At 39.5% G+C, this 18,320-nt stretch overlaps 1 protein-coding gene across 1 annotated transcript in view; it reads left to right on the top strand.

Moving 5' to 3' along the window:
- ADRA1A (adrenoceptor alpha 1A) overlaps positions 1-14,653 on the top strand; it is a 32,310-nt gene extending 17,657 nt beyond the window's left edge. The window contains exon 2 of the mRNA XM_083368406.1: positions 12,064-14,653. Coding sequence (XP_083224532.1) covers positions 12,064-12,581 — 518 coding nt within the window. The 3' untranslated portion in view covers positions 12,582-14,653. The remainder of the gene's footprint in view (positions 1-12,063) is intronic.
- The last annotated feature ends 3,667 nt before the right edge of the window (positions 14,654-18,320 follow it).

Here is an 18,320-nt window from a genome sequence, read left to right as displayed (position 1 = left end):
TTTATTTGTAAAATTTATTGGCCACCCATCTTACCATCTGGGTGGGTTACAATCTTAAAATTAAAATGACACTAGTAATTAGTAATTTAAACAAAGTATGTAGGATCATAGGCCTTAAATGAAAAATACTCAAGATTCAAACTATAGCAACATACTCCATATTATCAACAAGAGATGAATACAAAATCCCACACTATAATGGGAGACAACTGCCTAACTCAGACATGTCAAACACAAGGCCCGGGGGCCGGATGCGGCCCACGAAGTGGTTTCATGCGGCCCACGAAGCCATCCTGGAAACAGTGAGGGAACGGCCCCCACTGCCTTGGCCCTGGCCCAGAGACCCTCCTTCTGCCAGAGACCCTCAGATCTGTCCCACTCCTCCCCAGGCCCCCATAGGCACTCTTGATGCAAATGATGTAGAGCTGGCCACGCCCACCCAGTAGGCCATTTGCACTCTAGCCACGCCCACCCTGGCCACGCCCACCCGGCCCCCCGGAGGGCAACCGCAATGCTGATGCGGCCCTCAATGAAATTGAGTTTGACACCCCTGGCCTAACTAATCCTGCTTTTAAGTAGCTAGCCTAGGTTTTGAGGGCAACAATCCATTAAGAAACCCTAGTTTCATAATCTCATAAGCAAGGGAAAAATGTTTTTCCTTGGTGAATTCGATTCATGATGAATCCATCATTTCTATCACACAGATAAAGAACTGAAAACAATAATAGGCAAATCTGTCTGGGCTTAGCCACAAATGCAAAATCTAGAGCCAAACCATTTGGTCAACCAAGTCTTTAATCTATAAACCTCAGGCATGATAAAAAGAAACCATATTACATACATAACTCTTTCATTGGTGGCGAACACTTTTTTTAAAAGAACATTTAAGAATCTGTGCAAACTTTTATCTGGGCTTTCTAAATTGAAATTAGAATAAAGGGATATGCAATCCACAACCACCAACCAACCAAAGTAAAATTGACAGTTTGCCAATATATGATAGCGACCTTAGGGAAAAAAAAACATTTGACAATATTTGATAACAAACCTGCAATAAAAAGTCTGCAATATATTCTGCATTATCACTGAAACCCAGTACAGTAACTTTATTTCCTACATTGAAAATAGCCTCCCTTAATCTGTTAAAAACAACAGCATTTGTAAAAGAGGCAAATATTCAAAGTTAGCTACCCTGAGTACTGAAGATAAATTATCAGTCAAAGGCTTAGGGTCTGGCTGAGCTTTTAATAGACCCAACAGCTGCCCTCAGAATTCACTGGGATATTAAAATCTTTGAACACCATTATATCATCTATCTCCCTTCTTACGAGATTACAACGTGGCAAAAAAAGAAATGGGGCTGTTTACTGCTGAATCCTGGCCAAGTCTTCATTCCCATTGGATTTCGTGTTTAAGTCAGTTTAGTGAATATATTTCAGTATAAAGAGAAGTGCTGACATATTTTTTTCCACTTAGAAAACAAAATAACATGGAAATTACTCCAGCTGTTTTATAACAAAAATGGTCACTTGTTGAAAGGTATAACAAAGTCCAGATAATACTGGACTTACCATCTAGCTAGCAACTTTCATCAACATGGGCCAAAGATAATATCAGCCCTTCAATATAGGACTTGTTTGGAAACAGGTTATACAATATTATCAAAATTATTAAATTGGAACACAATTTTGAAAGCTTGGCAGTGTCTTCCTTACCCTCCCTCTTATATACCAGGGTATTAGGGCGAGACAATATGAGCTTCTTACTAATACTTTCTCTGTTTCCTGAATTTAAAGCATGCTTCTGTTTCGTAACCATTTCTCCAAGGCCATGTACCAGGACCTTATCTCTACAAGTAGGAATGTGAAAGAGATCACTTGAAATCTAGAGAGACTTAGCTTCCCCAGGCATTAATTAATAAATTTGCTGGAATAGATTGGTTCACCTCAAAGTTCTAATAGTAAAGTATGAAATGGGAAAAAAAAGCCTTGGCCATAATAAAACAGGGTGTCACCAAGCATCATTATATAACTTTCTCCACAATAATGCATTTCACATAGGTTAAATTTAACTGCCCTGATATCTTACGATCTTAGCCAAAGAGCATGCTTATTCAGAGATTGTGGAAACCAAATATGTCTGGTAGCCATAAGGTTAGGAAAGGTTATTATAACTTGTGTTAATTTCACTTTGTGAAGTCAGGAAGCATTGACTTTTTAGTGCCTCATTACTGCTTTGAAGTTGACACCTGATCACCAACTGATCCCTTGGGCCAGATCCAACTGTTTGAAGAGTATAATTTTTCAGAGGTCAGAATGCCTGCATATTGGCTCATTACAATAGGGATAAAGGGCCTCAGTTCCTGGAAGACCAAATATCTGGCAAGGTGTCATTGTATTAAAGAAGTCCAGGCAATCTGTTGGCCCACCAACAGGGAAAATGAACATGATATTGTGTTTCCTCAAAGCAGATTCTGCCAACACATAGAAATCCCATTAGGATATGCTCCAAATGATTTGTGTCATTTATTTTACATTGTGTTTTTAAAATTCACATTCATCTGCCTTTTCTGACCAAGGATTTTCTGCACTCTGAAGGACAGAACTAGTTCATCACTCAAGCCTTTCTGAGTTTACAAATGCTCAATGGCTAGATTACACAATCCACAGGAATCAAATTGTAAATTTTCTTAGGATTATTTCACTCCTAAACTAGCAGAACGTGGGGGCATAGGCAATTAACAGCCTAAAATGTTCCCCCTAGGAAAATCCAAAATATCTCTGTGCATAGTAAAACAGCACCTATTTCTGTCTAGGATGATCTGACGGTTTTCATTATTGTTTTTAAGTAATCCATCAAGACAAAATTTGCTGTTGAGTGAAACTATATTCTTGCTTTCCATGCAAGAGGAGCTGTTCATTTCTTTTTATCGAACCATCTGTAGTTTGGAGCCATCCCTCCATCTGTCTAATGAAAAGTTAAATTTTATTCTGTAGATTTCTGCTAGAAATAAGAACATTGATGTCTATGGAGATTCTCAGTCATCCTGATCATGACTGACTCAAAGGTGCTTTTACAAAAGGCAACTGGTCTTTTTTTTTCTTTGTTTTTCCTTGAAGATGTTTAGTTTCTTATCCAAGAAGCTTCATCAGTTCTGGGAGAATGGTCGGGGAAATGGAAGGCTTGGTTCTGACAGGAATCCTGTGAGAACTAAGCCTTCCATCTTCCCCACCAAAACCGATGACGCTTCTTGGATGATAGGTGAAATGTCTTCAAGGAAAATCAAAGAAAGCCCAGTTGCCTTTTGAAAAAGCACCTTTGAGACAAGAACATTGATCCAACTATTGAAAGGGGGATGTCAAGCCTTTTTGAACATATCAGAGGCATGACAAAAAATTATCCCCTAGGAGAAAATGATTCACTGATTCACAAAATGGCTATTGTGGTAAGCACTGCTAGTCTTAAAAGACCCATTTTTAAGAAGACAACCTGTTGAGTTTCCTCCCAACCACTCGCTTTCTGTATCCCATTTTTCCAAAATTGCTCAACTGTCCAACTTTACCTTTCTTTCTTAGGGGGTAACACTAGTCAAATAGCAGATAACAATCCCCCCCAATTGTTTTTATCTTATTTTCTAAGGATGTCCCATGTGACATCTAACCATATTTCATAAAGGGATGACAACACTGGAGGGTTTTTGTTCATTTTGTGATATGCCTGTTTCTCCTTTTTTCATATAAAGTGTAAATTTTTAAACTGAAGCAGAACAACAGACTGTACTGAATGTCCTTGATAACTTTGTAGCAATTTTTTGAAAGTGGATTTGATTTGATGCATGGATTTAGAATGTTTCTCTGATGTTCAGGAGAAGTTCTTTTCTTATTGAGCAATATGATAATTAAAGTTTCTGGATATCAACATCAAAATCCAATCAAGAAGTGCTAGCTAACATGCATTACATTTTTAAAAAATTCTGGGTTCACCTGGGACATCGTCAATGCAGGTAATATTTTTTTAAAAAATGAGTTTTTGAAAACAGGACTACCTAGAGGCATTTCAGTTAAAGAACATTTAACCTTTACATTTCCACATACTCAATATTCTGGCTAAATGGCAAAATATTTGCAAAATCTATCTAGCAGAGTGTACAGTGCTGAAAAAAATTACAAATAACTTAATATTGGCAGATAGCCATATCTTAAGGATTATTTTAATTCAATGACTAATAATATTAAGTAATACCTGTTGAAGGATACACTAGGAGTTATGTGTATCTTAGTTCTGAGATTCAATCTGAAAATGAAGGCGATCCAAAATGTTGAATCAAATATTTTTACATTGAATTAGACAATTTGGATGAGAGTCTAACGTGTGTAGAAATATCTGTTCCCAAAATGTTTTGGAAATATAAATCTATTCAATCGGAATGTCCAAGTGAAATTGAATTAATGTTCTGAATTGATTTAAATCAGTTATCTTTGGTCTGATTATTCACACAGAACCTCTGAATAAGAGACCATAAACTAAGTTTATAGTTTAGAATAAGAGAAAACCATCTGGCATATTAATCAAAATGTATCAGGAAAGGCCAAGACAGAAACAGAAGGGTTGTAACAAAGTGTAACTGGTGTAGAAACAGTTTGTTAAAAAGGAAAATATTGATTGGATGGACCTTCTCAAATATAATCCAGTTATAACACTTAAGCAGCTGATCATCTGAAATAAGCATGTTCCATCTTTGCCTGATGGTGTTTGTAACCTCCAGGTTACAGTAATCACCATTTCTTGTTGATGATGGTGACAATGGCTTTTGGAACAAACCCTAATAATATCAAATCTCGCCTCTAGATGAGATGAGCAGCATAGAAATCTAATAAATAAAATGACCCATATATGTGCTAACTTCATAATACAAATACCATAATCCTGCACATGCATATTTGACACAGGTATGCAAGTCAGGGCATTGATGTGACAGCATGAGCCCACATATGTCACTACTGACATATCTTAATATACTTAATACTATATATTAATATATTTAGACACAAGACATACTGTCTTATGTCTAAGTATATTTATCCATGTAGTATGGCTGTATTACAATTATCCTCATCTTTTTCTACTATCTTCTCTTATTGGTATCATTATTGTGATTATTATTTCTTTGTTGTTTTGTACACACACTGAGAGCTTAGTTGCCGGAGACAAATTCTTTACATGTCTAACCACACCTGACCAAATAAAGTATTCTGTTCTATTAAAAACATTCATGCCACTTTGGAAAATGCTGCAATAATCTTGTTTTACAAGATGCAAATTATCCAAAGTGCACTCTCTCTTTTTCAAAGATGTAATCAAAATGTTTGATACACCTGTCATCTTAGTCTTTACTTACATGAAGGTAGAATGGCACTGTTATTAAGGGAGGGGATGACAGCTTGCTAATTTTGTGTTAAGAACAAGCTGAAACCATTTTTTCTGATTGAGGTTACTTTACCTCTACATATCTTCCCTACCCACCCACCCACCCTCCCACCACTGCTAGAGAATGTGAAAGATGGCCATTTTGCTTTCCACATTATAATTACTTCTTTCAGTGTCGGAGTTAAAAGCTGTACTTGAGCATTCAATGCAAACTTGGGCAGAAACGAAGATAATATAACAATATTTTAAAAGTTTTTTGGGAGGGGGATAAACTCAGCATGCAGAAGATCATACTTTGCTTAGGTGAAGACCCAAGTTTTGCTCTCAGCATTCAGGCTAAAAAGTTTCCAGATTGCATGGCTAGTAAATATTCCCCATATATCTTCGTGTTGACCTGAATGAATTCATGCAAAGTGCTATTTTTCTATTGCATTTCTAGTTTCTAATACTACATATTTGGTTTCTTTCTCTCTGATATACCCACACATACTTGTGAGATATGCCATTGAGTACTCCATGTCATGTTTAGTTTAGTTTAGTTTAGTTTTATTTAATTTGTATACCGGATGCCTTAGTGGAAACCTGGGAAAGGGCAGCCACTGAGGCACTTGACCGGGTTGTACCCTTGCGGCCCCTGACCCGGCGCAGATCCCAGCGAGCTCCATGGTTCTCCGCGGAGCTCCGGGAGATGAAGCGTCGGAAACGGGGCCTAGAGAGCTGTTGGAGGTCGAGCCGATCCGAACCCGATCGGTTGCGGTTAAGAACCTATATTAGGTCTTATCTCGCAGCGATGAGGGTGGCGAGGTGTAATTACTTCTCTACCCTCATTGCGTCCGCAGATAATCGCCCGGCCGCCCTGTTTAGGGTGACTCGCTCACTTCTCAATCAGGAGGTGAGGGAGGATCCCTTGCAGGGTCGTGCCGAGGAATTTAGTCAACATCTGTCGGATAAAATCGCTCGGATTCGGACCGGTTTGGACTCCAGCTGGGCAGAGTCAGGCGATCAGGACACGGACGGTCTTGTCAATGTTATCTGGGAAGAGTTTGATTCTGTGACCCCTGATGAAGTGGACAGGATTATTGGGAGGCTGAGCTCCTCCACATGTTTGTTGGATCCGTGCCCTTCCTGGCTGGTTTATGCAGCTAGGGAGAGGACACGAGGCTGGCTCCAGGCGGTTATATCTGCTTCTTTGAGTGAGGGTTATTTCCCCACCGTCTTGAAGGAGGCGGTGGTGAGACCTCTCCTCAAGAAGCCTGCCTTGGACCCAGCTGTATTGAACAACTTTCGTCCAGTCTCCAACCTTCGCTTTCTTGCGAAGGTTGTTGAGAGTGTGGTGGCGCATCAGCTCCCTCTGGTCCTGGATGAAGCGGATTATCTGGACCCCTACCAATCGGGTTTCAGGCCCGGGTACAGCATGGAGACGGCATTGGTCGCTCTGGTGAATGATCTCTGGAGGGCTCGGGACAGGGGATATTCCTCTGTCCTAGTCCTATTAGACCTCTCGGCGGCTTTCGATACCATCGACCATGGTATCTTGCTGCGGCGTCTCAGGGGATTGGGAGTGGGAGGCACGGTTCTTCGGTGGTTCTCCTCCTATCTCCTGGGACGTTCGCAGTCGGTGTTGGCAGGGGGGCAGAGATCGGCCCCGAGGTCTCTCGTTTGTGGAGTTCCTCAGGGGTCGGTTCTCTCGCCTCTCCTGTTCAACATCTACATGAAACCGCTGGGTGAGATCATTTGTGGTTTTGGAGTTAGGTATCATCAATATGCCGATGATACCCAACTTTTCTTTTCGACCCCAAACCACCCCAGTGATGCCCTCGCTGTGATGTCCCGTTGCCTGGAGGCGGTTCGGGTCTGGATGGGGAGGAACAGACTTCAGCTCAACCCTGACAAGACTGAGTGGCTGTGCATTCCGGCATCCCGGGACATTCAAAATGTTCCATCTCTTTCTATGGGGGGTGAGCTCTTACCCCCCGTGGATAGGGCTCGCAACTTGGGAGTCCTCCTAGATTCACGGCTTACCCTAGAAGATCATGTAGTGGCCATGACTAGGGGGGCTTTTGCCCAGGTTCGCCTGGTGCGCCAGTTGCGGCCCTATCTGGACCGGGATGCCCTGTGCACGGTCACTCATGCGCTCGTGACCTCTCGCCTTGACTACTGTAATGCTCTCTACATGGGGCTTCCCTTGAAGACCACTCGGAGGCTCCAACTGGTACAGAATGCGGCAGCGAGAGTTGTCTTGGGAGTTTCCCGGTACTCCCATGTTACACCTTTGCTCCACGAGCTGCATTGGTTACCAGTTGTCTTCCGGGTGAGGTTCAAGGTCTTAGTTATGATCTTTAAGTCCCTACATGGCATGGGTCCGGGGTACCTCGGGGACCACCTGCTGCCGGCTTCAACTCCCCTCCGCCCTGTGCGTTCCCACAGAGAGGGCCTCCTCAGGGTGCCTCCGGTCAGGGAATGCCGACTGGCGGCCCCCAGGGGGAGAGCCTTCTCTGTGGGTGCCCCGGCTTTGTGGAACCAACTGCCGGTGGAGCTCCGGACGGCATCAGACCTCCGAACTTTCCGTCGTGGTCTGAAGACCCATTTGTTTGAATTGGCCGGTCTGGCCTGATGGGGGAGCTGGGTTTTAAATTGTTATTTTAGATTGCATTATTGTTTTTAATTGGGCACTGATTTAATCTTTGTTTTAACTTTTGTATAGTATTGTATTTGTATTTATATGCCCTGTGAACCGCCCTGAGTCCCCAGGGAGAAGGGCGGTATATAAATTAAATAAAACATAAACAAATAAAACATAAACATACCGCCCTTCTCCTTGGTAGGGACTCAGGGCGGTTCACAGGGCATATGTAAACCTATAATTGTAGATGAAAAGGCTGAGCCCGCCTGAGGGGGTCAAACACATCATAAATGATGAGTCCCTGAGTGCCCACAAGAGATCTAGGTCTGGCCCACTTTGAATGCTTTTATTCCCACCCATTTTTCTTGACTGTTAGTAGGTCAGATTTTTGTAGAGAGCTTAAGATTGCAATAAATCTTTATACTCATTTGAACTGCCTGAATCACCTGATTACCCTGGCACTTGACAATAATATGCTTTGGAATTAGTCATCCTCATGCATTAACCATGCTATGTGACAATTGCTGGATTAATGCAATATATATTGGTTACTGAATTAACACATTTTTCTACCTTTACAAACATTAAATCATGAATTAACTGAGCAGTTTGGGCTCACACACCATTACTAAGCCACAAAAAAACCCTTACCAAGGTTAAAATTAAGCCTAAAGGCAGCCACTGTGCCTTTGATTGGTTTAAGCATATCATCATAACCATGAACGGTCATGGTGAACCATCCCAGTCATGATTTTGCTATTTTATAATAGTATTTTTCTGTTCTAGTCTTGTTTTAATAGAGTCGTTAAAGAGATTGCCTGAAGACTTTTGCGTAAAGATGGGTAAGAAACCTTGGACAGATACAGCACAAAATAACTAACTTGTGGGATTTGAAAAAAATAAAATAAAAACTTATTCTCATGCAAAATATAACATCCACTTGATGACTCCAAGACAGCAGGGGATGATTTCTCCAAACTACCTTCATTGATTTCCCATCTGTTTCTGGATCCTATTAAGAATGATAATTTTACTCTTTAAATCCCTAATTCAGCCACCTGAGCTGTTCCAGATGTTGCTGAATAGCAACTCCCTAAATCCCACAGTCTCTTACCAAGTTCTTGAAATATTACCTCTTGGCCTGTTTAATAAAGGAAAGCAATCCAGCATTTTAAGACCTAGATGAAATTAATTCACCACATTTCTGTTTATTTTGGCAAGCTACCAGCAACCAATTTCGATCAGTTTCATAGAAAGAAACTGATTCAGAAGTCCAGTTTGTACAGCATAGAATGGAAAGATGAAAATAGGTCTGCAGATGTTCCTTAGAGTCTTTTAAAAAGGGGGCTGAAATTAGGAATGATTATTAAATTCCATCAGCAACTCTCTAAAGTGTCCTATACTGTATGTTGATTTAAACGTGAAGCAAAGAGGCTTTTGGGAATGTCATCGTACAATGCTGAAATTTACCATTAATGCGCAGACTGAATAGTCAATTTAACTGCATGGAAACAATAACTTCTTAAAAGCTGCCTTACCGAATGCCTCTTAACTTTGTATTTAGTTTAATTATTATAAGCGTTAACCACTTTTCTTGCAGAAACAACTGTAAATAGTTATTATCTCAGTTTCTGAATCCTGAAGATGCTCTTTACCTTTAACAACTTCAGACTATCTGGCCTCTCTAAAACCTGGCCTTTCTGTTTTCCCCATCTCACTTTCTATTCACTTTAAACTAATAAAAAGGCTAATAATTCAGCTATTGACTTCAATATCAGACCTGTGTATTGGAGATAGGAAGAGACGTTAAAGCTCAGTGTTAAGCAAAATAATTATAGCGCTAGATCTCTCTGGCCATTATTGCTGTGCTCTGCAAATATATTGCTCTGCTTGTATATTATGTTTGATAAATGTTATTCTAAGTCTACTACTTAGGACACATCTAGTCTGAATGATCCAAAAGGCCATTTTAACTCCTTTTCCTCCAGTCTATGAGATGTTTCCAAAATATTTGCTTCACCTGAATAGCTTCAGTAACAATATTCTGGTTGGTACCAATCATTTACTGCAGGACAAGTTAAGATGTGGGGATTAGCACCTATGTTTCTCTTCACACCGGTGTCTCAACATAAGCAATCTTAGCCAGGTTGATTGATAGTGCCACACTGCCTTATGTTTCCCTCCCACTAGCAACCCAATGGATCACTTGCAAAGCTTGATCCTCCATCACTGTCATCCCAATCTCACAGATCAGATGTTGGAAATGATTCATGCAATTGGGCAGGAGTTCAGAAGCACAAGCTGCCTGTAAGCAGATAAGCAGGTCATGTACTGTTGATCTAAAATTACTTCCAGGCAATTCAGCTTCTTTTGAACTCATATTCATGTTCTCCTTCCAAGTTTCTTGGAAGTCCTTTTGATAGTTGTGCTCATACACTGCACAGGGAAGGTAGCACTGGGTTGATTTTAAAAGAAAAGTGATCCTCTGAAATAAAACTTGTCTCTACAACACAATTCCATGCAGGTTTGCTCAGAATTGATTCCCATAAATCCAAGGGATTATTACTAATAAAGGGGAATATTTGTAGCTCAGGTTTGAAATGAGGGATCCTCAGTGCTCTCTGAGCTTGGTTGTTTTCTGGCAGATGTTTCATTACCTAATATCATCAGTGCTAGCATGCTGGCTCAGGAATTCTGGGAGTTGAAGTCCATGAGTCATAAAAGAGCCAAGGTTGCCTTTCCTGGATAGGGGGTTGGAATAAATGACCTCCAAGGTCTTTCTATTATTATTATTATTATTATTATTATTATTATTATTATTATTATTGTTGTTGTTGTTGTTGTTGTTGTTGTCATCATCATCATCATCATCATCATCATCATCATCATCATCATCATCATCTTCTACATCTAGTTCCCTGCACCTAGGTAATCTCATTAAATAAGTGTGTGTGTATTTTGCTTCTACAGAATGTATAAGCCATTATTCAGATAATTGGTAATGCAGCTAAATAGAATGGAATAAAATTCAGAGAGAATTAAGCCTTTCAGAGCATTGATTGCATCGATTTCAATATGTCAACCTCTCCTGGCAAAATAAATAGGGACTTAAAACATTTAGCTGGATTATTTTTTTTACATTATGTTCTGAAATATTTTTTCAATTCCAATAGAAGAGAATATCTGTTGCTCAGGGATGAACTATGGAGCCCTTGGTGGCCTCTGAGCTTGATTGTTTTCTGGAAGGTGTTTCACTTATTATTATTATTATTATTATTATTATTATTATTATTATTATTATTATTATTAATATTTACTTATTTATTTATTAAATTTATATGCCGCCCTTCTCCCTAAGGACTCAGGGCGGCTCACAACAATAAAAAAATTAAAAAACATAGAATACAAAGATTAAAAAAGAATTAAACAAAATAAAGAAATAAAGGACAATTTAAGCCGATAAAAACCATATTTAAAAAACATGATCAGTTCAGGCCCGCTTGTTGGAACAACCATGTCTTCAGGTCACGGCGGAAGGACCGAAGGTCAGGGGCCGTCTGCAGTTCCAGAGGCAGCTCATTCCAGAGGGTCGGCACTCCCACAGAGAAGGCTCTCCCCCTGGGGGCCGCCAACCAGCCTTGCCTGGCAGACGGCACCCTGAGGAGGCCGACTCTGTGGGAGCAAACTGGGCGATGGGAGGTTGACAATGGCAGCAGGTGGTCTTACCGAACTAAGAAACATCATCACCGCACCCTACCCACCTAGATAAGACACAGCGTATACTAATGATGTTACATTTCAGGTAGTGAAATGTTGGCAACCAAACAACCAAGCTCAGAAAGCATCAAGGACTCCACATACATTTTTTTTTTGCCCAGAATGATGACTCATAATGACTAACAATTAGAAATTTTGGAAAAAAAAGTATTCGCTTTGATTTCTTACCCCTTGATCCTCTAAAGTTGCTTATAAATCCATTAAAATTCTTTTTTTTGCTTTTGTTTCCATTTCAGGTTCTTTCTTTCCTGACAGCAAGCCCTCCAATACCATTTTTAAAATTGCCTTTTGGCTTGGCTATCTAAACAGCTGCATCAACCCCATCATTTACCCTTGTTCGAGTCAAGAGTTTAAAAAAGCATTCCAAAATATCCTAAGAGCCCAGTGTCTCCACAGGAAGTATTCCTCCAACAAATACTCCTTGAGCTTCACTCTCAATCACCCAAGCAACCACGTTGCTGAAGCTCCTAAAGATATCGTACGTATACCTGTTGGCTCTGGAGAACACTTCTATAAAATTTCCAAATCAGATGGCGTGTGCGAATGGAAACTTTTTTCAGCCGTGCAAAGCATGTCGACCAAGAGCAGTGCTCTGAAAGAGAGGTCCAGCTGTTCTAGGGCCAAAGTGAAAAGCAAAGGTTTCCTGAGAGAGTGCTGCTGTGCAAACACATCAGGAGAAAACCCGAAGGACCAGCAAATACCCACCATTAAAATACATACTGTCTCCATCAGTGAAAACGGAGAAGATGTTTGAGGACATTCTGCCATTTTGGTGGGAGTTCTCTAGTTTTACAGCATGTTTTCATGGTCTTCTGTGCTGGTGGTTTGATCACAAAAGGTCTGCATTTTCAGTGGATCACAACAGGAAGGTCAATAAAGTTCAAATCAGGTCAAACTCTGTAGAGATGGAAACCATGGGAAGACTTCCATCCAAGGTGATTGCTGTCCCATTGGATTCTATGGGAAGTAGAACTGGAGTCCCTTGGGACTGGACTCCTTCAAGTTATTCAGTTTTGATTGCTTACTCTTTTAAAGGTTTTGTTGTATCTTGGTATTTTAATTCAAATTATCTAGCCCTTCTTTTTGTAATGATCAGTGGTGTAAAAACATTCTTGCAATATATCCCACAATAGAGAACCATTAATATATGTTCCAGGTTTCATTGCAAGTGCTTTTTTTTAGTTGTCAGCTTTTTTTATTGCGGAGTAACTCTGCATTGTGAAGATAAATTTGACAAGGCTGCAGTGTAAGCTAATAGAGAAATTTGAGAGGGAGGGATATGACATGAAGGTTTTTAACTTGACCCTCACCTTTTAATAAATGGAATGATTGTGGTCTTGTGAAATTGTGAGTAACATAAAGACTCAATTGATGCAATGGGAGCTTGTATCTAAGCCATGACTTACTTTACTTTTTAAAGTTTGAATATAACTGTCTTTCCCCAAGAGGCCTAGCTATACTGCTGAGTTTTATTGACTTAATGCAAATTTAATTTATGCCTTCTCATCAAGAATGCTGAGAATTATAATGCATTTTGAGTGTTCCAAATTGTGTTTCTCTACCTTAGACTCAGTAGAGTAAGTCTGGGAAAGAGGATTGCTATTAAATTTGTTAATATTTGTGGTATATTAGGGCACAGAGCTTTCTTTCAATTGACTTTAGCTAAATTAAATTGCTTTCCTTGAGGTTACCAAACCATAAATCAATCCTTTACAAATTGGATGAAATCACTGATCTGTCAGTTACTTATTTCCTATCAGATATTTTCCTCATGAGTATACTATTAAAAAAGGAATGCAGTACTTTCTTGTTAATCCAGATTATTTGAATTTGGTTTATAGTCCTAATTAAAGACCTGAACCAACCAGGAAATCATGGCAATGCAAAGTTCTGAATGTTTTCAATTTATGAATGGATCCCAGTACAATAAAACCTGATTGCCTTCTACTAGTTTCAGCACTGGAAAATTATCCTCATTTATTAAGAGTTGTATAGAATATTCCTCAACACTCAGATTAATGAGAAATCCTCAATTTATGTGAAACTCTTGACAGGCTCATGTATTTATATTTCACACGTTGTCTCCTAGAAAATCAAGTGATGAGCGAACAGGTAAAGGGGCGTTAGAAACTAAAACGAAGTGGATTGGATCTAGGCAAATGTAGTAACAGACTACATTCAGAAGCCATGCAAGGGTGTCTTGGCTTCAACTTAAAGTGTTGCTTAAACCCAGCCATGGTTTAGCAAAACGTATGAGCCTAGTCACATAAGTTCATAAAAAGAGGATTTATTTTAACCATTACTAACTTGGGAGCCACCAGTTTTGTTGGGAAGAAAGCAAAAATAACATGGCAATTCTCACCAGCACTCTAAAAGAATAATATATAGATCAGAATAACAAAGGAGCTTGGAGGTCTTCTAGTCCAACCCCCTTCATCTATACCTTTCCAGACAAATGGCTGTCCAGTCTTTTCTTAAAAGCCTCCAGTGATGGAGCACCCACAACTTCTAGAGGCAAGCAGTTCCACTGGTTAATTGTTCTCACTGTCAGGAAGTTTCTCCTTAGTTCTAGGTTGGTTCTCTCCTTGATTACGATATTTCTGGATTCTTAGAACTTTAGGACATTATCATAAGTGACACAGGATTGGGAAATGCAATGTAAATTATTCTGAATCCAGCCAACTATTTTTAATGAAATCATTCACAGATACATTCAATTGCCAGGATTATTCAAGAAAGAATAAAGTATAGATAAATTGTCCCATGTGTGTTATCTGGGTACATGCAAGACCAAGGCTTTTGTGTCCATTTAAAGGCCTATTACTTGGGACTGCTAAATCATTATTATTTTTTTCTGGTGACATCAATTTATTATTGATTAATGTTAATCCAAGATCCAAGGAAGTCAAAGAATGTTCACATTTCTCAGCAATTTTCTGTTTTTTGTTTTTTTTAATTCCATTTATATCCCGCCCTTCTCCAAAGACTCAGGGCGGCTTACAAGCTTAGCAGTAGCCTTCATTCTATGTATATGCCTGCTTATTATTTTTTATTTTATTTTATTTATTTTAATTCCATTTATATCCCGCCCTTCTCCGAAGACTCAGGGCGGCTTACAAGCTTAGCAGTAGCCTTCATTCTATGTATATGCCTGCTTATTAGGGCTTTCATACACCCCCCAAGCGGCATTAATACAAGGTCAGCTTAATTTTACCTACCTCGGGAGGATGGAAGGCTGAGTCAACCTTGAGCCTGGTGGGATGCGAACCTGCAATAATTGCAGGCAGCTGGTGTTACTTAGGGAGGCATTAGCCCACTTCTCCACCAAAGCTCTTTATTTCTTTCCTGACAGCAAGCCCTCCAATACCATTTTTAAAATTGCCTTTTGGCTTGGCTATCTAAACAGCTGCATCAACCCCATCATTTACCCTTGTTCGAGTCAAGAGTTTAAAAAAGCATTCCTATAGTGTCAAAGGATTACACAGAATAAATTACCCAAAATAATCACAAGTGTAATAGAAATTAGCCTGCTGTTCCTTTTTGGCTACAGCCCCATGCTTCAGTTCTGCTGTAGGATATACACCAACTCTCAAGAGGAGATGAAATGGTACAATTTCTAAAAAGGAGACATCCTGTCCATCAGACGTATCAAATAAAAAGGAAGTTCATATCTTAAGTGTCTCTCAGGAAGTAGCTATTGTAGACATTTCCCAGGACCAAACTGGAATTGACAGTGGTAATGTTCACATGGGATGTTTACCCATGGAATGTTACATTCCTTTTTTATTTTTATTTTTTCATTTAATTTTCCTGCATGGTTCTTCTGTTTATACTGATGTCCTGAGAATCAAGAAGAAAAGAAATACTTAGAATGTGGATTAAAAACCGCTGCTTTCTTCTGGATCCTATGTTTCCCATTTTATTTTATTTTTTCCACTCAGGTCATTACAGAATCGCCTGGTGCTACTATTTTCATGCTGAAAAGATTTAGTGTAGAATCTTCTTACTGTACACATTTTTCTTGCTTGCCTGCAGAGCTAATTTGCTAGCAAGTGGGGTGGAAATGCTTCTAGACTTTATAAGACAGAAAAACAAAATGTTGACTGCAGGTATGGCTATAGCCTATGCGTCCTTACCTCTGCTTGCAATTTAGTAAAAAAAAAAAAAAGGAGTCACTGAAGATTTTACTCCACTAATTACTGCTGACTATAGGGGGGGTGCTCATTTCCTTTTCAAGGACATTGAGCCAGCACCGTCTCAAACCTGGGCTGCTGGAAAAGCTCAGCATCTTAACAGATAATCTAAAATGCCAATTTCTGTCCAGAATCTAAATTGGGAACCAGAATCTACCATTCTTGTTTTTAAAATGTCGTGTGGCTGTGTATGTAAGAGTGCACTGGAAAGTAGAAATGGATCTCTACTCAAAATGCTGCGATATAGGCCAAACAATTGTAATTTTTTCTTTCCTGGCTGGCATTTTCATGATGGAAGCTACTATGTTGTGGGCACAGTAAAAAAAATTGTGAGAAACTTCAGTGCGTGACTCAGAACTATTTATTTTGGAGGAGTCATGATGTAATGATAGAGTACATTTTCTCATGGAGAAATTCTTTGCTTTAAGCCTCCTATGTAGGATTGGAAAGAAACTTTGGATTGGTGGAGCTAAAATGCTATGCTAGATGGACCAGTGAGTTGGTGTAGTATATGCTTATTTCATGCACCATCATCTGAAGATGGAATATACATTATTGTACTTAATAGAAATCTTCTAATAATGTTTACCATTAGTTATTCTGATAGGGTTCAATGGGATCTGAAGATCAAATAACCAGAGGACAATGAGAAAATATATCTGGCTACCATATCTATGTAGAAAAACATCTAGATGATGATGGTCTAATGTGATTTTTTTAGTATCTCTGTATAACTGTCTAGTGGTCATCCAAATTTTTGCAACATAGGTATGGCAACCCTAACGTACTATATGTGGTTCTCTTTGTTCATGTTGGATTAAATCAGGAGTGAAAAATCCATAGTCTCCAAATGTTACTAGATGACAATTCTTTGTGACCACTCTTGAAGACTATTGTTAACTGTAGCTCCACTACATCTGGAAGGAAACATTACTGAATGAAAGGAAATCACCTATCAAATATCTCAAAATTTTGGGAATCCTAAAAAAGAAGAAAATACTTCACACAAAATAGGTGGACCTTTTTTGGATAGCATAACGGTAGCAAACAGAGAGGCAGCTATTAGCTTAGTGCAGGGGTCTTCAAACCTGGCCCTTTTATGACTTGTGGACTTCAACTCCCAGAATTCCTCAGCTAGCATGCCTGGCTGAGGAATTCTGAGAGTTGAAGTCCACAAGTCATGAAGGGCCAAGTTTGAAGACCCCTGGCTTAGTGTGTGCCTGAAACCTTGCATGAAAAATGGTTAAAATTCCACCTTTGGCATCTCCAGATTGGTCTGGAAACATTTCTACCAAAAATCCTGAAAAGCTAGCTAGCTATTAATTAATTAATTATTGGGACTTATATGCCACCCTATCTCCCGAAGGACTCAGGGCAGCTAACAACAATAAAACACAATAATACAAATGTTAAAAGGGATTAAACTAACAAGCCCCAGTGATAAAATATTAAAAACATTTTTTTAAAAAACCCTATCGTCAGTCCAGGTCAGCCTAATGGAAAAGAAATGTTTTGAGGTCGCGACAAAAGGACCGGAGATCCGGGGCCATCCAGAGCTCAAGGGGAAGCTGATTCCACAGGGCAGGCGCATAGTCCAGTGGCCAATCCAGTATCCTGAGTCCATTTCCTGTGCCTTTCCCATGTATAAATCAGCTTATTTGTTTTTATACCATGGAATCTCTTGCAGCCCTCTGGCTTTATTTAGCATGTCTACAATATTTTTAGTGTTCAGAAACACTATCATGCAGATCTTGTTTCAACCTTAAACAAACTTTTTTTTCATTAGGGACTGAAAGGCAGTGAGGTTCAGTTCCTTTTCCAATGGTTTAAGGATCTTGTGATTAAATATTGAAAATTAAATTAAACATACCTGCAAGAATAACACCATTAGGGTGGGGCAATGGAAGATCAAAATTGCCACTCGCAACTCAAACACACTTCTTCCAAGCTGGATTTTTCTAAAAGCAAAAATAAAGTATGAATTAGTTTCTTTTCAAGTCACACCCAGGACAATGTGAAGCTGGGAATTTTAATAACACATTCTGAGGTCAAAGCAGTTGCTTGTGTATGCAATACAGGAAGTCCTCGACTTGCAACAGCACTGAAAAAAACTGGTCCTCGCATGCTGTTGCAGCATCCCCATGGTCACACGATCAAAATTCAGATAGTTGGCAATTAGCATGTATTTACGATGGTTGAAACATCCCGGGATCACATGATCATTGTTTGCAATCTTCCCATCTGTGTTCTGACATGCCAAGTCAATGGGGGAAGTTTGATTTGCTTAACGACTGCCTGAT

Source organism: Vipera ursinii, assembly GCF_947247035.1.
Source record: "Vipera ursinii genome assembly, chromosome: 8".
NCBI classification, from domain to species: Eukaryota; Metazoa; Chordata; class Lepidosauria; order Squamata; family Viperidae; genus Vipera; species Vipera ursinii.
Note: the sequence above shows the minus strand (reverse complement) of the source record. Positions and strands in the feature narration are given on the sequence as shown.